Source organism: Capsicum annuum, chromosome 1, assembly GCF_002878395.1.
Source record: "Capsicum annuum cultivar UCD-10X-F1 chromosome 1, UCD10Xv1.1, whole genome shotgun sequence".
In the NCBI taxonomy this organism is placed as follows: Eukaryota; Viridiplantae; Streptophyta; class Magnoliopsida; order Solanales; family Solanaceae; genus Capsicum; species Capsicum annuum.
This window is the reverse complement of record NC_061111.1, coordinates 199,081,235-199,105,032: the sequence shown is the minus strand read 5'-3', so window position 1 is coordinate 199,105,032 and position 23,798 is coordinate 199,081,235. Positions and strand designations below refer to the sequence as shown.

The window sequence follows — 23,798 nt, the reverse complement described above, 5'->3', positions numbered from 1 at the left end:
AACTTTCACATTGTGTTTTGCACAATTGGTGATGTGTAGTTTTTTCTTACCACATGCATTATTTGCTCCAGTCGCTGAAAAAGTAGTTATTTTGCCACTTTTGAGCATTATTTGAAGAGTTCAAGTATGTGCACTAAAAAAAGCACAGCCCGTGCACTAAAGCTCCCACTATGTGTAGGGTTCGGATAAGGGCTCCCCCACAAGTGTGTATTCTACGCAGTCTTACCTTGCATTTTTGTCAGGGGTTGTTTCCATCCTGATCACATGGCAACAACCAACAACACTGACGTACAAATCTTTTATTTTAAACCCACTAGGGTAAGTTTGACTTACAACATGTTAACTCTTCCTAGCAAACTTGATATAGTAACGTGAAAAATAGAGTAATAACATGCTATAACTGGTTAAATTTAAATACATTTGTACAAGTATTATCCTCACAGTGTCACCAAGAGAAAGGGCATTTAAAAGCAAAGTAGTTGTTCCCAAACATCCCAAGGAAAAGAAATGGATACAACCACCTTAATCTCTGAAAGGAGTACTTTGTTACAGATTAGTATGAACCAACGAACATCCACACAACAAACACCATACATACAACAGGAAGTTGTTAACGGGAGAAAACACAGGAATCCACAGGCCATACTGGCATATTTGCCAAATTACCACTCGAAGGAACCTCTAATATCATCCAAGCTCTGCCCAAGAGAATGCCTGCCAAAAGAGAGAGAATTAGTACAACCTAAAGATTCAGATTGCATCCCAAAGGGTAAACAAAGGTGAAAGGAGCTCATTTAATTTTCTTTTGATCAAATTCAGTGAGCTCATTTAATTTTCTCTTTTCTACTATTCTCTACCTTGAGCCGGGGGTCTATCTGAAACAGCCTCTCTACTTCTTCGGAGGTAGCGGTATGGACTGCGTACATCTTACCTCCCCAGACCCCCCACTTTGTGGGAATTCACTGGGTTTGTTGTTGTTGATCAAATTCAGTGAGAAAGGTTGCAGAAAGTAAGACTCACGTGATACTATTTACCATGCCGTGTATACAAATCCGGTATCAAACATCACATGTTCTAGATTTTGTTTCAACGTAAAAATAAAAAGAGGAGGGTTTGGCAGTAGAAGAAAAAAGGTTTGAAGAGAGTTATTTCAAGCGACTAGTTCCATCTACTTGTAACCAAGTCAGACACAAGTTGGCACTTGGTAAAAGCGTCTGGTATTATTACCATCTGTACAAGCTTCAAGTCTGCCACTGACAGTATTGAGAGAGATGTGAATGATTAAGACCGTTGTAGATTGTAAGTAAGTGAGAAGTAAAATCTCGGAGTAGGGAACTGATTGCAACATTTTCAAGTGGACTGCACACTAACTAGTTTAGAATTGAGGCATTAATAACTGTTCTTGCTCTCAGTCCACCATTCATGATATTCCAAGCTGTCACCACAGAATGTGTCAGCTCTTCAGGGATCAATAACTGGAGACTGCCTCCTCACCCCCTCTTCGCCGAAGATAAACTTAATGAACAGACACAAAGGTGTATCTATGACTCAGAAATAGGGTAAACAGAAGAAAGGAAATAAGTAAATTTCATAAGCAACTATATAGTATCATCCTCTGCAAGAGAAATTGAACATTTCTGAATCCTGAACCATAGTCCAACATTCTGTAGCACATTGTTCATTATGGATTTGGTGATGTATCTAAATAGGGAATCCAGTAGATGGAACTTAAATTAAGTTACTTGGTTAAAGGACCAAAGACGCTAGCAGAGCAGCAGTGCTATTTGAAGTCAAATGAAATGATCTAAATAGGAACCGACAAAGGTGGAGGAATTAGCAGTCTGTGATATAGCTGCAGTAGGATAGCATGAGAAGATAACTAGTTCTGAAATAGAATCTTATTTTCCAATTTCCCCAAGCAAGATCACATAGCTTTCTGGAATACAAAGTGGCTTCAATAGCGGGAAGAACATACAGTTACCTTTTTGTAACCAGGAAATCCCTGAGGGTCAATGACACACGGTTCAAAGTTTGGTGGATAAAGGACCCGTCCCGCTATCTTTCTCCACTTAAATACTAGGTTTTTGTCTGTGGTAGGGCTCAAACCTTGACGTGCACCTAACCCAAACATCAAGTATTTCAATCTTACCACTAGACCAAATCCCGGGGGCAATAGCGGGAAGAATATATCATGCATCTTACTAACAGCTTGTTAAATGATCAGCTGGGTGAATTCAACGAGGGTATGGAATCTTTTAATTGATAGCTGGGTTCCATAAACTAACACTGTAACATCCGTGTTTCGCATTTTCATCCTGATGTAAATAGACCCGCAACCTCCATAGAGCTGCTCTGCTGTTAATGGAATTTTCATTTTACTTAAAAAGGAAAAACTTGCAAACGAAGGCATTGGAAATTTGCACCAGACTGCGGCGGATGATTATTATTAACACATGCCAACTTGTTTGCCTAAGAGAGCTGAAATCATACGCTTAATTTGAAGTTTTGAACAAGATCTTTTTTTTTTATAACCGTGGTGTCCGGACCAGCTTTCGCGCACCTCAACTAAATCCATGGGATACCTGCCACCTCCCACCAGCAACAGATACTAGACAACTCTATCCACCAAGGCTAAGACAGAAGTTTTTTTGTCTCTGTTGGGATTTGAAACTGAAACCTCAGGCTCTCAACCCACTTCATTGACCTCTAAGCCACAACCTTGGGTACTTTTGAACAAGTTAATAAGATCATTAAAGTTGTGTCCGCTCAAAATTGTGCAAATTCAAGATCTCAGCCCACTTCATTGACCACTAGGCCACACCCTTGGGTGCTTTTGAACAAGCTATTTTAAGATCATTAAATTTGTGTGCAACTCAAAAATGTGCAAATTCAATGACAATGGAGTATATACAAATATGTTATTATAGGCCTAGATGCCGATTCTACTCAATTAAGGTAAGGTTTATAGTGCATGTAGGAACTAACACAAACAGTGCATGATAACCAGAATAGATGCTGAGGTGGGAGCTATGGGTGGTGGGGATGGGATGAGGTGTGTTGGAGGATGGGTAGAAGCGAAGTGCCACTTATGGAACTTGTTTTCCCTACTTGCACAAGGGAATTCATTTCTTCATTTTTAACAAACTTTTTTCCTAAAGAAAATGATTTTCAATAATTTTGACCTAACCAAACATGGAAAATTGGAACTCCCTACCAAGCAAACCCTTAATCTCACTTATTATCATCACTTGGATGATTGTAGTATATGTTTCTTTTTAGTCTTCAAAGCAAGCAACCGTTACAGTTTAAAACAGTTTCCCCACCCCACCTCAAAGTGGATTTTTATAAGAGACAAACACCTATCTAAAACATCAATATTCACCTTAAAACTCAAGCTGAGGATTATCTTTTTTAAGGAATATACTAACCATAGTGCTTATATGCCGCAAACCAAGCAACCATCAGAAGGATGCTTCATGAGAGCACTACAGACAGTCTATCCTCCTCAAAACTACCAATAGTAACCAATTGTATCTTAACCCTACTTGGAAGTGACAATTTATGAGACACCGAAGGTTATACAGCGACACTAACACAGCATGAGAAAAACATTATTCACAGCTTTTACACCCGTAGTTTACATAGAAGCACGTTAGAGATTCCATAAGGAAACCAAGTGCAAACGGTTGAAGGCCAAGTAACACCCATAAGCTGCAGCAATCCCTAGCAACTACGAGGCTATGAAAAACTAGTAAATATCTTGAATCTATACCACCACCAAGGTGTAGGATCACACTAATCATTACCTAACACTATCAGAAATAATAACAGTTGAGTGTTTTTGGCATGACGGAAAATGTTTTCTTGAAAAACAAGTTGATTTCTTACTTATTTTCTAGTGTTTAATAAGTAAGCAAAAAAAAAAAAATGTTTTCACATGAGCATGTATATGTGATCTAGCAAAAAAACTATAGAGGTGAGGGGGTGGGTACGGGGCCTCAAGGGTTTTGGGGGTTGGGAATGGGGATGGTAAGGGAATAGGGGTTGGGGGCAGTGGGTGGGTGAAAGAATACAATAAACATAGAAGGTCACTTCTAGAACTTGTTTTCCCTGAGGTCAGATGATAGGGCACCGAAGGGTGTAGCCTAGTGATTCAAGGAAGTTGGGTTGAACACCATAAGGTTTCGGGTTCAATTCCCAACAGAGACAAACACTAGGTGATTTCTTATCATCTGTTCTCGCCTTGGTGGACAGAGTTATCTAGTACCTATTGTTGGTGGGAAGTGGCAGGTATCTGGTGGAATTAGTCGAGGTGCATGCAAGCAGGCCCCGACACCATGGATATTAAAAAAAAGGTCTAAAGATAGGTCACTTAAAATTTTGATCAACCAACATGAGAAAATAAGAAAACCATCCTCTATTCCAAAAACACTCTAAACCAGAGTTGATTCTAATTTCCTATGTTGGACAAATGAAGTTGCAGCTGAACCAAATAACTGGGAAGAGAAATAAGCTCAAATGCTCCTAATGCCAACTCTTAACCTGTAATGACCCTGCAAATCATTTTATAAATTTATTTTATTTTAACCATCCTCGTAGTTTTTACGCGTGATTTATGACTTACGGGGACGAGTAGTACCACTCCTTGAGGTGTTCGAAATTGATTTAAGTTGTTGGGTTCTTGAGTTTAATAAAGTAAGCCCGATCTTGGTCAATTTTTATTCAAGACAACCTTGGATTAGTATTTTAATATTTCAATAAGTCCGAAACATGCTTTTTAGTCAATTTACATACTTGATTTATTTTTATGGGATTTCGAATAAATTCCAAGGATTTATTAGAAGTCGGGGTATTTTAGTTTACTTATGTGGCCAAAGAATGAATTTAAAGTGAAAAAGATTTACCATATTTATTATTAATAATAACAGAAAGTTTGAGAAGTAGGGAGCAGAAGTTACAACATAAGGCTTTTTCACATCAGCCTGTGGAAATGAAAACGAGGACGGCTTCAGGTAGCAAAATTCTCTAAGTGATTCTATTAACTTGTTTCTGGTACACTAGGATTTAAATAAGTTAATACTTAGTCTTTGGCATAATGATGAGTCAATGATTACTACTCTATTAAGTGTTGTGAAAATATGACGCAGAAGTCAATTCAGGTTGGAAAATGTTCATTGTTATCTTATTTAGAGTTTGGTGGATTTGTCCTTATTAAGAATTATAAGAAAACTGAGGCAGTGCTTGGTGAAAGTTCGGTGGATTCGTCCTTATTAAAGATTATGAAAAAAGGGTGACGAAGTGGTGAATTAAAGTTGATGGATATGTAATGATTGGCCAATTAAAGTTGTTAACAAGAAACAGTTAGCAAATTATGCCATTGTTGGGTAGTGGCGATATGCCGTGCAAATTTGATTTTATTTTTCTAATTATTGCAGTAGCATTGTAACGATAGTAATGCCTATGATCATTATTGAGATAAGGGATGTGTTTGGTGTAGACAGTTAAGCATTAGTTCTACGTTTGAAATAGAAATTTGATTCGGCTTTCGAGTTGAAACTAAATAAGGTAATATGGGTGTCATTGAAACCGTAATCTTAAGGAGGTTATGTATTTGGAATAGATTTTGACCACTCAGAAGCTTTACGTAAGAGCAAGTTTGTTGATTGACGCTTGGCTTCGATTTGAGGCAAATTGAGACTCTTTTTCAAAGTGTTTATTTGTTAGTTATGTGTATTGGGGGTCCCATATAGGTGAAGTGAGGAGCAATTATACGGGTACCAGTGTTATTTGAGAGGTTAAAATAAGTTAATTGTACGTTTTGAACTATTTTTCCTATTTGTTAGCCCGATGGTTGATTTGCTATGGTAAATGAATTATTGAAAAAGCTAGCTAATGATAATACACCAACTTGATAAGTTGATCCTAGAATTGAAGTTTATTCAACATAAAATGTTTTGCTTAACATTATTGTTGATTTGGGATTGGAGTTGCATGCCTGCATTGAATTACATATAGGGACGGAGTGCACATTATTATCCATTATTGGGGTCGGAGTGCACAATATATTTATTGGGATCGAAGTGCACATCTGCACAGTACATGAACCTTGTGAGTCCCCATGGGTCCTGACCTTGAAACCATTGTTCGGTAGGTATGTACATAACATATGCATTGCACAACACTCATTTATTTCTGGCTCAGATTAAGTAAGGAGTATTTGTTGACTTTATATTATTCATTAAATACATGAATATTTGTTACTTGATTTACTGTATAGAGGATATCTTGCATTATGCCATGATGTCCTTATGAAAGACTTGATTATTCAGTTAGAATAGGGCGGCTTTCCTGAGTGCAGGTTGTATGATTGTTTTTACATCATTGATATGGTGTTACTCGTCACCACTTTGAATTAGGGTCGATCGACGATGCTTGTTGAGTACACGTGGTTTCGTACTCACTCTTGTTTTTTCTGCACCTTATGTGCAGGTACCGATTGAACGACTTTCGGGCATTGATTCCTCTTGGTTAGCATCATTGGAGATTCAAGGTAGTTGCGGTTGTTTTTAGAGACTACTAAAATCTCTTCTAACCTTATCTTTATGCATCTTAAGATATTCAAACTTCTCTTTGATTTCTATACTTAATGGCTTGTGTTAGTGACTACCAAACCTGGGATTATCTATATTAGTTTAACAATTTAGTTTTGAGATTTATTTTATTCTTATTTCCTTCTGCTTCTACAAGTTTCCTAACTTACCTATCATGGAGAATAGGATAGAGGTACCATCACGGTTCTAAAGTTGGGCCGTGACAGATGGTATCAGAGCCCCAGGTTCATTAGTCTTACAAATACAAGTCGAGTCTCACGGATCGGTGCGGAGACGTTCGTTACCTATCTTCAGGAGGCTACAGGACTTTAGGAATATTCATTTTCTTCTCTCTTATCGTGCAATATTGATCCTCTAACCAGAAATACTGAAATTCTTATTCTCTCACAGATGGTGAGGACTCATACATCTCAAAATGGTGGTCAAGGCCCCCCGAACCAATCGCCCGAGATGGAATACGAGGATGGGGTAGGAGACGTAGTAGTGGTAGAGCGGGAGCTGCTCAGATTCCTGATAAGATGGGGTCTCTCGAGGTTGAGTTCGAGGCAGGTGATGATGATGTCGGTTCCAGCTAATAATGTGGCCCAAGTTAGGCACTACCAAAATTTGTTGCTACACCGATTCTTCAGGATACCTTAATTAAAGTACTGGGTGTTTTGGAGACTATAGCTTAGGAAGACGGATCGTTTGGTACTCCACATGTTAGGTAGGGGCACAGACCCAAGATCAACAACCTATCCCAATTTATCAGGGTTCAGCCAACATCGAGATATGATGGTATGCCTTTACTAAGGGTAGGACCTATTGGTGGGGTTAGAGCAACTATGTTTGATTAGGAGCAGCGGTGGTTTGAGAAGTTTAGAAAGATGGATCCACCGCAGTTTCAGGGTGATCATCGTGAGGATGCCTATGAGTTTCCGGTCAGTTGCCACGAGAGACTTCAGAGTCTGGGATTGGTTGACTCCCACGGGGTTGATTATACTGCCTTACAGATGTGTGGTCCTGCCAAGCAACGGTGGTGCTCCTGTATTGATTCTAGGCCAGCGAGTTCTCCACCGATACTTGGGGTATGTTTGCACAGACTTTCTTTGGCAAATTCGTCCCTTATAGCTTAAGGGAGGAGTGTAGGCACCAGTTTGAGAATTTGACACAGGAGGGTATTTCTGTGGCTGAGTACGAGATTCGATTTTATGCGTTGTCCTGTTATGCTATGGTGATCTTGCCAGACAAGGCTGAGATGATTAGGAGGTTTATGAGAAGTTTGACACTTAAGATCAGAGAGGCTGTGTTTGATGTAGCCCAATTTGGGGCTTCTCTTCAAAGGGTGATTGAATCGACAAAGGAGTTCGAGTTGATGCATCATGAGGGGTATGGGGATCTGAGGGACAAGAGGTCCCTTACTTCAGGTTGATTTAGCAGCACCTCGTCTTGAGGTAGGGATTCATTTAGGCGAGATTTTTTCCCTCAGCATGTTAGGCCAATTCATGCAGCAATGCAGACATCAGAGGGTGGACATTCAAGTCGGGCTTTTTATGGTTCGGGATAGGCCTCGTCTTAAGGTAGGGATTCATTTAGGCGAGATTTTTGTCCTCAGCATGGTAGGCCAGTTCATGCAGCGATGCATACATAGAGGGTGAACATTCAGGTCGGGTTTTTTATGGTTCGGGATAGGCTTCACAGTGTTCATCTTAGTGGCTTTCAGGTTGTGACGGCCATACCGGATATTCAGGTCATTCTTGGCAGTTGCTCCCAGGTCTTGTTATGAGTGTGGTAGTCCGAAGCATCTTCGGAGGGATTGTCCAGTATACAGACAAAGTGGTCCACAGCGGGGTCATCAGGCTTCTACTAGAGCAATAGCGCCCTCGGTTAAGGGTCGGGGCAGGTCTCAGGGAGGTAGAGACACCACCAGCTGGCAGGGAAGGTGGTAGAGATGTGACTCAAGTGATAGATAATAGTGCTCACTGTTATGCCTTTCAAGGGAAGCCCGAGGCAGAGTCTTCTGATGCAATCATTACAGGTATCGTCTCAGTTTGTCATCGACCTGCTTCAGTGTTATTTGATCCTCTACCACCTTCCCTGCCAGCTGGTGGTGCACCTCTACCTCCCTGAGACCTACCCCGACCCCTAATCGAGGGCACTACTGCTCTAGTAGAAGCCTGATGACCCTGTTGTGGACCCCTCTGTCTGTCTACTGGACAATCTCTCCGAAGATGCTTCGGACTACCACACTCATAACAGGACCTGGGAGCTAACTGTCGAGAATGACCTGAATATCCGGTATGGCCGCCACAGCCTGAAAACCATTGGGATGAACACTGTGAAGCCTATCTCAAATCATAAAAAGCCCAACCTGAATGTCCACCCTCTGATGTCTGCATCGCTGCATGAACTGGCCTACCATGTTGAGGGCAAAAATCTCGCCTAAATGAATCCCTACCTCAAGAAGAGCTACTGCTAAATCGACCCGAAGTAAGGGACCTCTTGTCCCTCAGATCCCCATACTCCTCATGATGCATCAACTTGAACTCCTTTGCTGATTCAACCACCCTCTGAAGAGAAGCCCCAAATTGGGCTCTCTGATCTTAAGTGTCAAACCTCTTATAAACTTCCTGATCATCTCGGCCTTGTCTGGCAAGATCATCATAGCATAACAGGACAACGCATATGTCACGAAAATACCCTCTTGTGTCAAATTCTCAAACTAGTGCCTACACTTCTCCCTCAAGCTACAAAGGACGAATCTGCCAAGGAAAGTCTGCGCAAACATACCCCAAGTCATTGGTGGAGAACCCACTGGCCTGGAATCAATATAGTTGCATTACCACTGCTTGGCAGGACCACACATCTGTATAAATCAACCCCGTAGGAGCCAACCAATCTCACACTCTGAAGTCTCTCGTGGCAACTGACCAAAAACTTATAGGCATCCTCACGATGATCACCCTAAAACTGCGGTGGATCCATCTTTCTAAACTTCTCAAACCACCGCTGCTCCTCATCAAACATAGCTGCTCTAACCCCACCGATAGTTCCTACCCCTAGTAAAGGCATACTATCATATCTCGATGCTGGTTGATGCTGGCTGAACCACTGGACCCTGATAAATTGGGATGGGTTGCTAATCTTGGGTCTGCACCCCTACCTTAACATGTGAACCCTGTGGAGTACCAAATGATCCACCTCCCTGAGCTATAATCTCCAAAATACCATAACACTTTAATCAAGGTATCCTGAAGAATCGGTATAGCAACAAATCCTGGTGGTGCCTGACATGGGCCCACATTATTAGCTGGAACCTGAAAATCATCATCACCGGCCTCGAAATCAACCTCGAGAGACCCCACCCTATCAGGAATCAGAATAGCTCCTCGAGCTCCCTTTCTACCACAACTTGTGCCCCTACCACGTTTCCTACCCCATCTGCGTATCCCATCTCGAGCGATCGGCTCAGAGGCTAGCAGGGGCTCCTGACCACCATCTTAAGATGTATGAGTCCTAACCATTTGTGAGAGAATAAGATAAGAATTTCAGTATTTCCAGTTAAAGGATCAATATTGCACAATAAGAGAGAGAAGAAAATGAATATTTCCTAAAGTCCTATAGCCTCCCGAAGAAAGGTAGCAAACGTATCCGCAACTATCAGTGAGACTCTACTAGACTCAGCTTGTATTTGTAAGACCAGTGAACCTGGGGCTCTGATACCATCTGTCACGGCCAAACTTCAGGAATGTGATGGCACCTATCCCACCCACCATGATAGGTAAGAAAGGAACCCAATTCCAAACACAACATCCCAAACTTATATAAGCGGAAGGAAATAAGAATAAAATAAATCCCAAATAATCTCAAAACTAAATTGTTAGACTAGTATTGTCAAACATAGACAACCCCAGGTCTAATAGTCACTAAAACAAGCTACTAAGTACAGAAATCAAAGAAAAAATTGAACTTAAAATGCGAAAAATGCATAAAGGTAGGGCTAGAAGAGATTTCAGTAGTCTTTGAAAAACAACTGTAGCTACCTCGAATCTCCAATGATGCTAACAAAGAGGAACCACAAAAATCAATGCCCGAAAGTCGTCGGATCGGTACCTGCACCTTAGGTGCAGAAAAAGCAAAAGTGAATACGAAACCACGTGTATTCAGCAAGCATCGTCGACCGACCCTAATTCAAAGTAGTGACGTGTAACACCATAACAATCATGTAAAAACAATTATACAACCTACACTCGGGAAAGCCACCCTATTCTAACTGATAATCAAGTCTAGTAGTCATAAAGATATCATGGCACAGTGCAAGAAATCCTCTATACAGTAAATCAAGTAACAAATATTCAAGTATTTACTAAATAATACAAATTCAACAAATACACTTTATTTAATCTGAGCCAGAAATGAATGAATGTTATGCAGTGCAATGCATATGCTATGTACATATCCACCGGGTGATGGCTTCAAGGTCAGGACCCATGGGGGACTCACAAGGTCCATGTACTGTGCAAATATGCACTCCGATCCCAATAAATATATTGTGCAGGCGTGCACTTCAACCCCATATATAATGCAATGCATGACGTGCAGACGTGTAACACCAATTCCAAATCAACAATAATGTTAAGCAAAGCATTTCACGTCTTATGCCGAATAAACATCAATTCCATAATCAACTCAACTTATCAAGTTTTTTTTTCATTAGCTAGTTTTCTCAACAATTCATTTACCATAGCAAATTAGCCTATCGGGCTAGCAAATAGGGAAAACAATTCAAAACGTATAATTAACTTATTTTAACCCCTCATATAACACCGGTACCAGCATAGCTGCTTGTCACTTCACCTACACGGGACCCCGTTTCCCCATTACTCTCATTACACATAACTAAAAATAAACACTTTGAAAAAGAGTCTAAGAAAGTCTCAATTTGCCTCAAACCGAAGTCAAGCGTCAACCAACAAACTTGCACTTATATAAAGCTTCCAAGTGGTCAAAATTTGTTCCAAATACACAACATCCACAAGATTACGGTTCCAATGACACCCATATTACCATATTTATTTTCAACTCGAAAGTCGAATCAAATTTCAATTTCATTGAATTTCAAACGAAGAACTAATGCTTAATTGTCTACACCAAACACATCCCTTATCTCAATATGGCCGTAGTAGCATCACTACCGTTACAATGCTACTGCAATAATTAGAAAATAAGATCAAATTCGCACGGCATATCGCCACTACCAACAATGGCATAATTTCTAATTGTTTCTTGTTAACAAATTTAATTGGCCAATCATTAATTCACCACGTTAATGGCAAATCCATCTACTTTAATTCACCACTTTGTCACCCTTTTCTCATAATCTTTAATAAGGACGAATTTCACCAACCACTGCCTCACTTTTCTTATATTTCTTAATAAGGACAAATCCACCAAACTCTAAATAAGACATCAATAAACATTTTCCAACCTGAATTGACTTCTGCGTCATATTTTCACAACACTTAATATGGACAAAATAATAATTAATTAGTAATCATTGACTCATCATTATTGTCATCATTGTGCCAAAGACTAAGTATTAAATTATTTAAATCCTAGTGTACCAGAAACAAGTTAATAGAATCACTAAGAGAATTTTGCTACCTGAAGTCTTTCCTCGTTTTCGTTTCTGCAAGCTGATGTGAAAAAGCCTTATGTTGTAACTTCTGTTCCCCACTTCTCAAACTTTTTGTTCATATTATTAATAAATATGGTAAATCTTTTTCACTTAAAATTCATTCTTTTGCCACATAAGTAAATAAAATTATGATTTTGGCCCATTAATTCACTAATTAATTAATTATCTAAAATACCCAAACTTCTAATAAATCCTCAAAATTTATTTGAAATACCATGAAAATAAATCAAGTATGTAAATTGACTAGAAAACATGTTTCAGGCTTATTGAAATTAGTAAAACACTAATCCAAGATTGTCTTGAATAAAAATTGACCACCATCGGGCTTACTTTATTAAACTCAAGAACCCAACAACTTAAATCACTTTCGAACACCTCAAGGAGTGGTACTACCCTTCCCCGTAAGTCATAAATCATGTCTAAAAAATACAAGGAGTGTTAAAATAAAATAAATTTATAAAATGATTTGCAGGGTCATTACATCATCCACCATTAAAACAAACGTTCGTCCTCGAACGTAAAGAGAGAGAAGGTATATGGGTTGTCAAAGAGATGAGGATATCTACTCCGCATGTCAGACTCAACCTCCCAAGTGGATTCAGCTACAGGACGATGCCTCCACTGCACCTTCACAAAGGCTAACTTTCTAACCTGCCTATCCTGGATAGCTATATCATCCTCCTCAAATGTCGGACTTCGATCCAAACTCATGCGAATCATCTGGATGGTAGTTCTTCAACATGGACACCTGAAAAACTGAATGCGCGGCTGAAAGTCCCGGTGGCAAAGCCAACTCATAAGCCACTGGCCTAACACGCTGGAGAATCTCAAAAAGGCCAATCTTTCTTATCAAACCTCATCACACCTTTCATGGGTGACACCTTCAATAATACCCACTGAATTCCAAGTTACGAACCCTCCTGTCAGCATAACTCTTCTGTCTACTCTGAGCAGCCAAGAGTCGGTCGTAGATAGTCTCATTATTTAACTTCTGCCTTTTGCAGAGGCAGCGATGCTCAAAAGTCAAAACACATGGTGACCAAGGATATTTTGATATGAAACTAAAAGTACTTGTTGTGGTTATATCCTTTTCAACAAGCATATAATGTTATTTTTTACGACACCGCATATTCCATTACCAAAATATCAACCAAAAAAGAGATGGACAGCAGAAGGTAACAACATAACAGGAAGGAGTTTCACTCGCAAAATATTAATGATTTCTACTTTCCTTAAGAACTCATAACTCGCAGATTAACCATCAAATGAACAAAGACAATAGCAACCATATATTTCATATGATATAAAAGTTATAGGCTTCTTACTTGTGCATGCAGTACTTGTATTCTTGACTCCTTACTAAATCTTTTTCCCCTTCCTCCAACTAATTCAAAACACATCAATACAAATATTCAGCATTATGAACATAAGGATATACATCTCAATATACCAGGAGAATATTCAAATTAATTATTCTTACAGGATCACTTTGATAAACGTGTTCAAAACAAACTGGTGACAAGCATTGTAGAGCACAATTCTCCTTGTCTACTGCTGTAGCCTTGCACTTCTCACCCCACATCCCACTTTTTTTTCATGACAAAAACAATATACAAAAATTAGCAAATAAAGAAAAATACACAATTCCTTCTGTAAAGAATTGCAATGTTCGGGTCTCAAATCGAAATAGCTACTTAGCCCCTCTTTGAAGACAAAAACCTATAATAGTAAAAACAAGCAAAAAAGTTCAACAGTTTCCTTCACTTAAAAGAAATATATCAATATATCTTGGTCCATTAGCAATTACTAAAAAGCTTAGATTTATTTGGGTTTAAAACACCCAGAAACCAAAACTCAAAAAGTTTGTGATTAAAAAGAGGAATCCTTTTCTTGGTCTATTATAAACTAAGGGGTCATTTGTTATCGTGGACGAAATTATCCTGATTATAATCCCTGAACTAATTTATTCCACATGGAGATGCAATATAAATTTTATTCCAAGCTTAATCCTGAGATATCCACCTTATCCCGCGTACCAAAACACCCCTTAATAAAAGCTCTAATCTTGTTAGGATTTAAACCCAATTCACAACTTTAAACATTTATATTGTGGGTTAATTAATTAAAGTTTAAAGTACCTCTCAATATCTGCATAACATTGGAGTTTCTTCTGGCTAATTTCTGCATCCTGTTTGTATTCAACAACAACCAAAAAAAATAAATCAAAATAAATATAAAATCAACACCAACAACACAAAGAAGACTCATAAAACCCAATACACCAAATCCAAAAAAAATTAAAAAAATTTACAGAGATTGGGCGACGAGACTTGGCAAGTACACCAGGAGAAGACAGAAAAACTAGTGAAAAAATTAAGAGTAGGATTATTTTTTGGTTATTGTATATGGAAGCCATAGCCAAGGTGAACAAATTGTTGTTGCAAATTTGTAATTTCAATTATTTGGTTAATTAATAACAGCTTGTTCCACTATGACTCAGAATTCCAATTTGATTCTTTCCACAAATATCAAACTGACCCAGATGCTCTTGACTAATGTCATTTTTTACCTCCTAAGAATTGGAAATTTCTGACTCACCCACATGAAATCTCTACTTTCTAAACACACCTAAAGTAGGACGATTATTTTAGTTTCATATCTAAACTATTGAATTAAGCTATTGATTATTTATTTATCTTATTCCAAAGTTTAGATATGAAACTCAAACAATTAAAAATTGAGGCGTGTTTGATAAATAATTTGTGATAATTCAAATAGAAAATTTATATGCATCATAATTTAGATATGAAACACAAAAATGGAGAATATTTTAATTGTATTTTTCAGACTTCACTCCATTTAGCACATTCATTGTTATTGTTATTAGGTCCCTAAAACACAATGAGATTATCAAACTAAAATTAAAAGTTCCTTCGTTTAGCACATTCATTGTAATTGTTATTAGGTCCCTAAAACACAGTGAGGTTATCAAACTAAAATTAAAAGTTCTTTTTTATCATGTTTATATATTTATAAATAAAATAATAAATATTTTTGAAAAGCTTTGTCTAGGATATATATTTAGTTCCAAAACAGAGTTGAACATACCAAATTGGATTGGATTAATACATAAGTGAATCATTACCCTATTCAAACTTGAGTAAATTATAAATTATATTTTTATAGGTTTTATTAATCCTAAATTGTATAAAGTACTTAATGAGGTTGAAAGAACTACAGTACTTAATTTCTAGAAAGGTATGAAAGAACGACCATATAGAGATGCCTATAAAATATTTGAAATGTTGCATAAGAAATAGAGAAATTGGTATAAATAACCGTCGACTAAGATAATAATCAAAATATAATTTTTTATTATAAACATGGTGGAGTCCATGACTAAATAATTAACTAAAAATTATACAAATACACAAATTATGTTTTCAATATTACAAAAAATCTCAACTCCTTAAACATATTATAAAAATCCCAACATATACACAGAATGTTATGTATATGTCGGTTATGTTATGTATATTAATAGAGAGAGAGTAAAATAATTAAAAAAAATGGGAGAGAATGTAATTACTTTCAACATAAACTAATGGTAAACAACAAATTTCTAGTTCAGAAACAAGAACAAGATAACATGAAAACAGAGGAAACAAAGACAATTGAGATCTCTCATAGAACTTCTATTTGGTTCGACAATTTGACTTTTAATGATTGAGAATTCAATCCCAGGTCTAATTGGCAAAATAAACAAAGAATGTTTTAAAAATAAAATTAACGACAAGAGACTTATGTAGTTATTAATTATTTTTTTCTCTTCTTTTCTCCCCTATTCCTTCATTCTTGATAATTTTTTATTTTTATAGATGAATATGATCGTTTATGGTGTTTTTAATGCAATATAGGCTACACATAATAGACCCCTGCGGTCTGCGGTTCGTTTTCTTCCTTGAATCCTCAAAGCTTATGATATTAAAGTGCAATCAGTGCGTTTGTAACCACTTGTGCCGCTCAACAAAACTAAAGAACGCGATATGCACAATCAAACCCAGCATAAAAATTGGATTCTAATTCAACAAAAAAGTCTTTCACCAACACAATCTTAAATATCATGTATTCTGATGCACTATTTTCTTTGATAACTATGATGTCCGACCACCAGCTCACTAAATTATGAAATAATATCTTTTATTTATATAAAAGTGTTTGTCCTTAAGATTCAAGAAAAAAAATTTAATTACTAAAAAAGAAAAAAAAATTCAAGTATACCAATGAAATTTAAAGTGGACAAAATTTGATAGAAAATAAAATAAAAATAGTTCAAACTTTCTTTGGCCTACAACTCTATGGTGTATTGATAATCAAAGCCTTAGATATAGCAAGGTAGAAAAAATTGAGCAGGACGTGTGGGAAAGAATTTTTGCTTATTAAAATATGTGTAATGATCATTTAGAATAAATTTTGTGTTCTATTATTGTATCCTTGTTACTTTAAATTTGCATTTTACCTATTTAATATTTAACATTATACTACAATCACATTCTTTTTATCTCTAGTTTCTTTCACGGCTAATAATTTTCTTATTTAACAAATTTATATAATTTATAGAAAAGGTTAGCTCTCCGTTCTTCAAATTATTTTGATTTTATAACTCTAGAAGCTTAAATTGAATCATAAACTTGAACAAAGAAATAAACACAAGATAGATAAATGTTAATTAGCTGGATTCCTTAAATTGATTTAGTGTTAATCCTTAACATTTATGACAATTTAAGCTGTAAAGATAGTAAATTTGATTTAGTCTGTAAACTTTTGTTCCATGATTTGTATGTTTTATATTTTTTTCTGTGTCTGACATTATGATTACAATTATTACGACTTATTTAGCTTTAGAAATTTTGTCACTTTGGCATGAAGTGTATGAAACACAAGTGTCAAGTAGATCAAATTATTGACATCCAAGGACTTTCTATTAACGCAAAACTAATCAATATTTTTTTAATCTATTTTATTTCTCCCCTTTTGTGCTATCGATTTTTGTTTTAATGTTATGCAGATGGAAGTCAAGTGCCAGTGTAAGTCCTCTCTTTTAAGTTTTTTGTTTTCTTTATGCTTAAATTTTTGTGCATAATTGAAATATTTGTAGAAGGAATAATGAGTACAATTTTTGAACATGTTATAATATTGGAGTAAATTCCTTAAATTGTCACTGAACTTTTACAAACATCCCACTAATGTCACTTATGATTTTTTTTGGACAATAATATCATTGAAATCTATAATTATTTCAAAAAACAAAAAACGAACATAAATGTTAAAAACTTAACTGAATGACCCATTTGACTATATTTGACCCAATACTTAATTATCCATGACCCATGACCCATTTGAACCCACCTTTAAATTAAAAGAAGCCTTTTTTTCTTCTTTATTCCATCATTAGAAGACCATCGGTTTACAAAATAAGAACGACATTTCTTGAAGCTTCTGCAATTCAAAAAAATAAATCAAAAAATTCAACAGAGTTAATGGAGAATGGGAAGGCTTCTGATCTTCCACAAGCCGCTGATAATGCTGATCGAATGAGAGACAAGGAGGTAAAATTTCTTTCTTTATTGTTGTATTTTTTTAGGAGAATAAAGTATTTTCAACTCCCCAACATGTTATTAGACTAAATTTCTTAAAAGTTATTTTCATTTGTCTTGAAATTGACATGGATTTTAGCTTCTTTTTTTTTTTTTGTATTGACTACAGGCTTGGGGTTGGAATTTTTACACTATAAATTTGTGTTTTAGAATGTTTGTTTTGTATATTTTTTCTTTTAAAATACACTCTGTAAAATACATGTGGAGTATTACCTCCTTGAATAATCCTCATTTTCTTTCTCCCTATAAAAGTTGAGATATTTTTGTGTCAATTTCTGTCTTTTTTGGTCTATTTAATCTGATGCTTATGCTTTTATTATGGCAGATTTCATTTATTTATTGTAGGAGTATTCGGCCGCAGAAGTGCGATAATTTGAGTCTTTTTTGAATCGCATTAGTGTTGAGAATGATAATCTTATCACAGGACAAGTTACTATAGAAAGATGGGATAGTGATGTTGAGAAAGATTTTTGTGATCCAGATTATAATATATTTGATGAAGATGATGACTTTCAGGAGATTATAGCGAAAGAAAACGCTAGCAAAAGGAAAGGAATGCCTAGAAATGTGGCTTCGACATCAGGCCAGTTATCTAAGACTTTGATTATAGTACCATAACAGACTACTGATGTTGATTCTGATTATGGGGATTCAGATGAATTGCTTGACTAGGTTGATTCTGAAAAAGAAAATGATGAGGTTACATATGAAGAGTACAATTAAACTAAACATAGAGATAGGCCAACGTTGGCATTAGGGATAAAGTTTGGAGGTTTTGAGGAATTTAAACAAGCTTGTAGAGACTGGGGTATTAAACATAAAAGACAACTTTACCTTCCTACCAGTGATAAATTAAGAGTAATAAGCTCCTGCAAGGAAAATGGTTGTCCATTTAGGATTCATGCTAGCAAGTTGACTCAAGATGATCCTACTGTTCAGATTAAGTCCATTAATTTGACTCATATAGGCGGCAACATGTTTGATAATTTTCACATGTCACCGCAGTATATTGCTAAAAGATAACTTGATAATTTTAGAGCCGACCCTGATTGGAGTGTAAAAGGACTAATTGCAGTTGTCCTGAAGGATTGTAGCTACACAATTTTATATAAGAAGGCATGGAGGGCCAAAAAAATAGCTTTGAAATGGGTACATGGAGAAGAAGGCCTTCAATATGGTCAACTTTTATCATATAGAGCTGAGTTGTTGAATTCTAACCCTGGATCAACAGTTGTGATTTGGAGAGATGGTGAAAAATTTCAAGGTGTTTATGTATGTTTAGGAGCACTGAAAGAATCATTTAAGTCGGGATGTAGACCTATTATTAGCCTTGATGGATGTTGGCTAAAAAGAACTTTTGGAGGAAATTTGTTGTCTGCGGTTGCTATAAATCCCAATGACTGTATTTTTCCTATTGCATACACTGTAATAGCTCAAAATGAAAGTGAAGAAACTTGGAGTTAGTTCCTGGAAAATCTTGGACATGACTTAGAAATAAGGAACAACCATCATATTGCATTCATGTCTGACTGACAAAAGGTAAATCACGTATATGCTTCTCTAACATACTATTTTATGTTATTCAATTTAAAGTTTCAATACTATGTTTAATCATTTTTGTAGGGCTTAATAGGAGCAGTGAAGGAATTATTTCCATCGACTGAACATAGAAATTGTGTTAGACATATGTATCAGAATTTTAGAGGAAAAAACAAAGGTAAAACTTTAAAAGATTTGGTATGGAAAGCAGCAACGGCCAGTAATACAGTAATGTTCAAGAGATGTATGGAAGAAATTAAGCAAGAAGATAAAGAAGCAAGAGAATGGTTCAATCATTCAGAGAGACCATTTGAAAGTTAGACTAGAGCACTTTTTAGCACAAATACTAGATGTGATATGCTGCTCAACAATTTATGTGAAAGCTTCAACAGGTAAGTAAAAAAGTATCTTCTATAATTATGTAATGCAACCTAGTGAGCGTTTTTCTTAATTTAACCCGATGGTTTACAAAACCAACTGAAGACATCAACTACTATTAATGTGTCTAACTAATGTATTTTTAATATTTTTAGGTACATTCTTGATTCCAGAGATAAACCTATCATTACGATGCTTAAAATGATAAAAAATAAGTTAATGAATAGGTTGTACAAAAAGAAAATTTGGATTGACAAGTATCAAAGCATGATTTGTCCAAAGATTGTCAAGAAATTGAACAAAATCAACGATGAGACTTCTATGTTTAGATTTGAATATTCAGGAGGGCCAAAGTTTAGAGTTATTGGGCCTGGTGGACCATATGTGGTGGATTTGGTGGATAAGAGTTTTACTTGTAGGAGATTTGATTTAATTGGATTGCCATGTACTCATGCCTATGTTTCTATTATTGGAAACAATGAAAAAATAGAAAAGTATGTGAATGTATTCTATCATGTTGATACTTTTAAGAGTGTTTATTCACATTACATCAACCCAACAAATCATGAAGATCATTGGCCAAAAGTTGTGGACTGTGCAGAAATTCTTCCTCCTAAAGTTGTAAAAAAAGGGGGGGGGGGGATCCCAAGAATAGGAACAAAGAAGCCGAAGAATTAGAAAAGGAAAAAAACAACTGCAGCTGCTAAAAATGCTGAAAAGAGAGCTGGAAAAAGGACTGAAAATACAGAGGCTCAAAAGTTATCCAGGAAGGGCTTTGTAAAAGGAAGATGTTCAATTTACAAAAATGACGGTCATAATGCTAGAGGTCATTATAAATGGGACAAAAAAATCTAGTGAGGCATCTTTAAGTCAACCTGAAGAGGGTACAAATTCAACTAAACAGAATGAAAATGATGACTTTTGGGATAACTCTCAGTTATGGATTAACTCTCAGATGAATTTGAACTTAACTCAGGTAATAAGTTCTTTATCTATTTTATTTGATTTATTTTAGTTTCTTAGCTTTTTCTTTTTCGTTTTGTTTCAGAAAGGTGCACAAATTATGAAATCACTTACTGTTGAAGTACCCGATGAAACATTACATGTTGCTGACGAATTTTTATAGATATTGAATGGACTAGGTGGACGTGGTGCTGATTATGAGACCTCTTTGCATGTTACTGAATTACCTGCTAGACCTTCTGTATTGAAGAGCGGCGAACATCTTAAAAGAAAATCCATACCCAATGACGTAATTACTGCTCAAAATAAGAGTGCTGCTTAGAAGGATCCAACTGGTTGAATCCTTCGTTGGATACCCACAATTAGATCATTTTAATGTGAGAGACATGAGGCAAACTGTCGGTGTTGTTAAAAATGTTGATAAGAAGGATCCAACTGGTGCCAAGTCACCAAGGCTGTCTAGGAGAAGGGAAAGTGTTACAGTGTAATGATGGTGTTTTCACCGCTTTCTATTGTCATAAAGTGTGTTATGTAGACTCTATTTTGTTTAGTTTTGCTATATTTTGGTCTTTGATTTGATTTCTATGTTCTAGTTCTCTACCTTGTATGTCAGTTAACAATTCTCAGCTGCTTGTGGGATTTTGTTTAGTCAATACATTTCAAAATTTTCTCATCTTACTTTGAGGTTTGTTTTCTCTAATCACGAATGGTCAATCTTTTCTCCCAATTTTCATGTCATGCAGGAGCTATTACAAGTGCACAGATGTTGGAGCTATTCACGTTATGGTATGATGCTATTACAGCCAGGTGCAGTTGTAACACGTTCTGCCTTGAAACTTTGCCTTTACAACCTTCTACTCAGTCTCCCCAAAGCTTAAAAAAAAATACTCCTTGAACGGGCTATCATATCTACCATCAAGTATAAGCTTAACAATAAGAAGCCACCATCTATTTTCCCCCCTGCATCTTGGTGGATTACAAAGATATCTCTAGTTGAAGTATAGATATTTTCCCCCTTTCACCTAGTGTTCATTACGTAAGTACCAAAATTTATCGTCGTATCTTTGTACAGATGCCTAGAGTATATTAGGAACTGGAACAACAGTGGAGACTGAGCAAATTTCTATAAAAACGTATCTATGGCATTTTCTAGGATTTGTGATGAACTTTTCCAATGTATTATATTTTCTATAATTAGAATGAGGGTACTTTCTGAAATTGTTTTGGTAAAAGATAATATGCTAGTGCATTTTTGCGAATTTTCATTTGAGAATTTTTTTATTGTGTGGTGTACTGGAAAAGGTGTGTGAGGCTCTATTGTTTGCCTAATTGCCTAAATATGACTTGATGTTTTCTACTCCACTTAATTTTTAGCATGCGGCACAACCAACAAAAGGTGTGAGGCTCCATTATTCTGCTATAATTTAGTAGTTAAATATACACAGACATACCTTTGAAAATTCGTATATCAGCCTCGAAATTCATTTTGTATACGAATACAAATGTATATGAACTCCGAAATTAGAAAGCCCCTTGAATAGAACTTCCTTGGCTTAATTAGAGGTACATCAAAACGTTTCTCAAAAATAGTTGGGTCTCTCACATGAATAAACAGAAGAACAAATGACTACTTTTTGGAGCTAGCAATACAATGCATAATGTGATAGATAAAAACATTGGTTAGTGTCTGATGGAACAGATCCTAACAAGATTAACTTATGGTGCTTTCAACTTAATACAAACAGGAAAAAAAGCTGTTGCTATCTCTTACCATTATCAAGCTAGAAGTTACATTAACCTATACTTCTGGTAGGATGACTATTTCCAGGCACAAGAAGCAACCAAATTGTGATTCATCGCCATTCATCCAGCCAAAATAAAGAACGCCATTCCTCATATCAAGTGTATAACTTCGGTAGTAATTCTCCAGTAGGGTCTTGATAGTAGCATTGATCGAGGAACTTAACGGATATGGTTTAAAATTGACCATAGAAAATCGTGACCTCCACCTTTCAAGAAGCTCATGACGCTCAACTCTCTTTGCCTCTTCATATTTTAGTATGTTCATAATTTCGCGAGCCAAGCAATGTTGCTCAACATTGATTCATTCCTTATGGTCCCTAGGTAGAGCCACGTCTATAGACTCAAATACAGATAGGTAGTAGTTCAGTGTCTCCAAAAAATAAGGAAAGAATTGGACTGTATTAGTGTTGGACTCTTGCTCCACTAAGGTAACTATCTTGGGAGATAAACTTTTAACCATCCTCAGAAGTCTGTCTCTGTGATTTTGAGTTCCAGCGCTCTCATCGTGCATATGATGCAAAACGAGAGCAAAGTTGACTGCCAATGGTTCCCCAGGCCGAACATTAAGATCCTTGATCTCAACATCAGAAGTATGGACAGATTTCATAAAGCAAGTGCATGTAGAGAAAAGCTCAACGCTAGTAAGCTCTTTGCACTTTAAAGCCTTGTAGATGGAGCTTCCCAAGGAGGCCAATCTGGCAACTAAACCTTCCAGCATATACACTCCTAAACGTTGCATTGGAGACCCACAAACAGATACCACTCTGCGTAGTTCTGACATTATCCATTCAGCTATAGTCAAATTATTCTCCGCTATTGCTTTAGCACAAGCAATTAGAACTTCTTTCAAGCATTGGTTGTTGTTCAGAAAGTTAACCAAAGGCAAGAAAAAAGAATCTTGATACTTTATGGGTTGGTTATAGAATCTGTTAAACTCGTTGGGTTGGTTATAGAATCTTGATAATCGATGGTCCGACCCCAAGCCTATAGTCAATACAAAAATAAAAAAAGAAGAAGCTAAAATCCATGTTGATTTCAAGACAAATGAAAATAACTTTAAGAAATTAGTCCAATAACATGTTGGGGAGTTGAAAATACTTTATTCTCGTAAAAAAGACCCAAAAAAATACAACAATAAAGAAAGAAATTTTACCTCGTTGTCTCTCATTC

General features: G+C 36.4%; 1 protein-coding gene, 1 long non-coding RNA gene and 1 pseudogene across 4 annotated transcripts; 1 reads left to right on the top strand and 2 right to left on the bottom strand.

Annotated features, from left to right (window-relative positions):
- Positions 1-364: 364 nt before the first annotated feature.
- LOC107854940 lies at positions 365-14,818 on the bottom strand. Of its 2 annotated transcripts, none has more exons than XM_016699937.2 (5): positions 14,600-14,808; positions 14,427-14,476; positions 13,769-13,874; positions 13,614-13,672; positions 365-714 (listed from the first exon to the last, which is right to left on the bottom strand). In XM_016699937.2, exons 1-5 carry the CDS (start codon positions 14,702-14,704, stop codon positions 663-665), a joined length of 372 nt encoding a protein of 123 aa, XP_016555423.2. In that variant the 5' UTR covers positions 14,705-14,808; the 3' UTR covers positions 365-662. The 2 variants fall into 2 exon arrangements, with proteins under 2 accessions (XP_016555423.2, XP_047255857.1); XM_047399901.1 differs by lacking the exon at positions 365-714 and adding an exon at positions 5,817-10,709 and having other exon boundaries at positions 14,600-14,818.
- Positions 14,819-17,746: 2,928 nt separating this feature from the next.
- On the top strand, positions 17,747-21,498 carry LOC107853585. Of its 2 annotated transcripts, none has more exons than XR_007047534.1 (5): positions 17,747-17,897; positions 18,271-19,484; positions 19,569-19,876; positions 20,018-20,838; positions 20,989-21,498. It is a non-coding gene; the product is annotated as an uncharacterized LOC107853585 (long non-coding RNA). The 2 variants fall into 2 exon arrangements; XR_007047532.1 differs by having other exon boundaries at positions 20,911-21,498.
- Positions 21,499-22,643: 1,145 nt separating this feature from the next.
- On the bottom strand, positions 22,644-23,409 carry LOC107853582 (annotated as a pseudogene).
- Between the last annotated feature and the right edge of the window lie 389 nt (positions 23,410-23,798).

Coding starts and splice junctions, on each gene's coding strand:
- LOC107854940 (XM_047399901.1), bottom strand. CDS start 14,704: ATGGCTTCCATATACAATAACCAAAAAATAATCCTACTCTTAATTTTT. Junction 13,875..14,426: donor TGTTATGCAGATATTGAGAG/GTACTTTAAACT, acceptor ATGAAAAAAAAG/TGGGATGTGGGGTGAGAAGT. Junction 13,673..13,768: donor ACGTTTATCAAAGTGATCCT/GTAAGAATAATT, acceptor GTTTTGAATTAG/TTGGAGGAAGGGGAAAAAGA.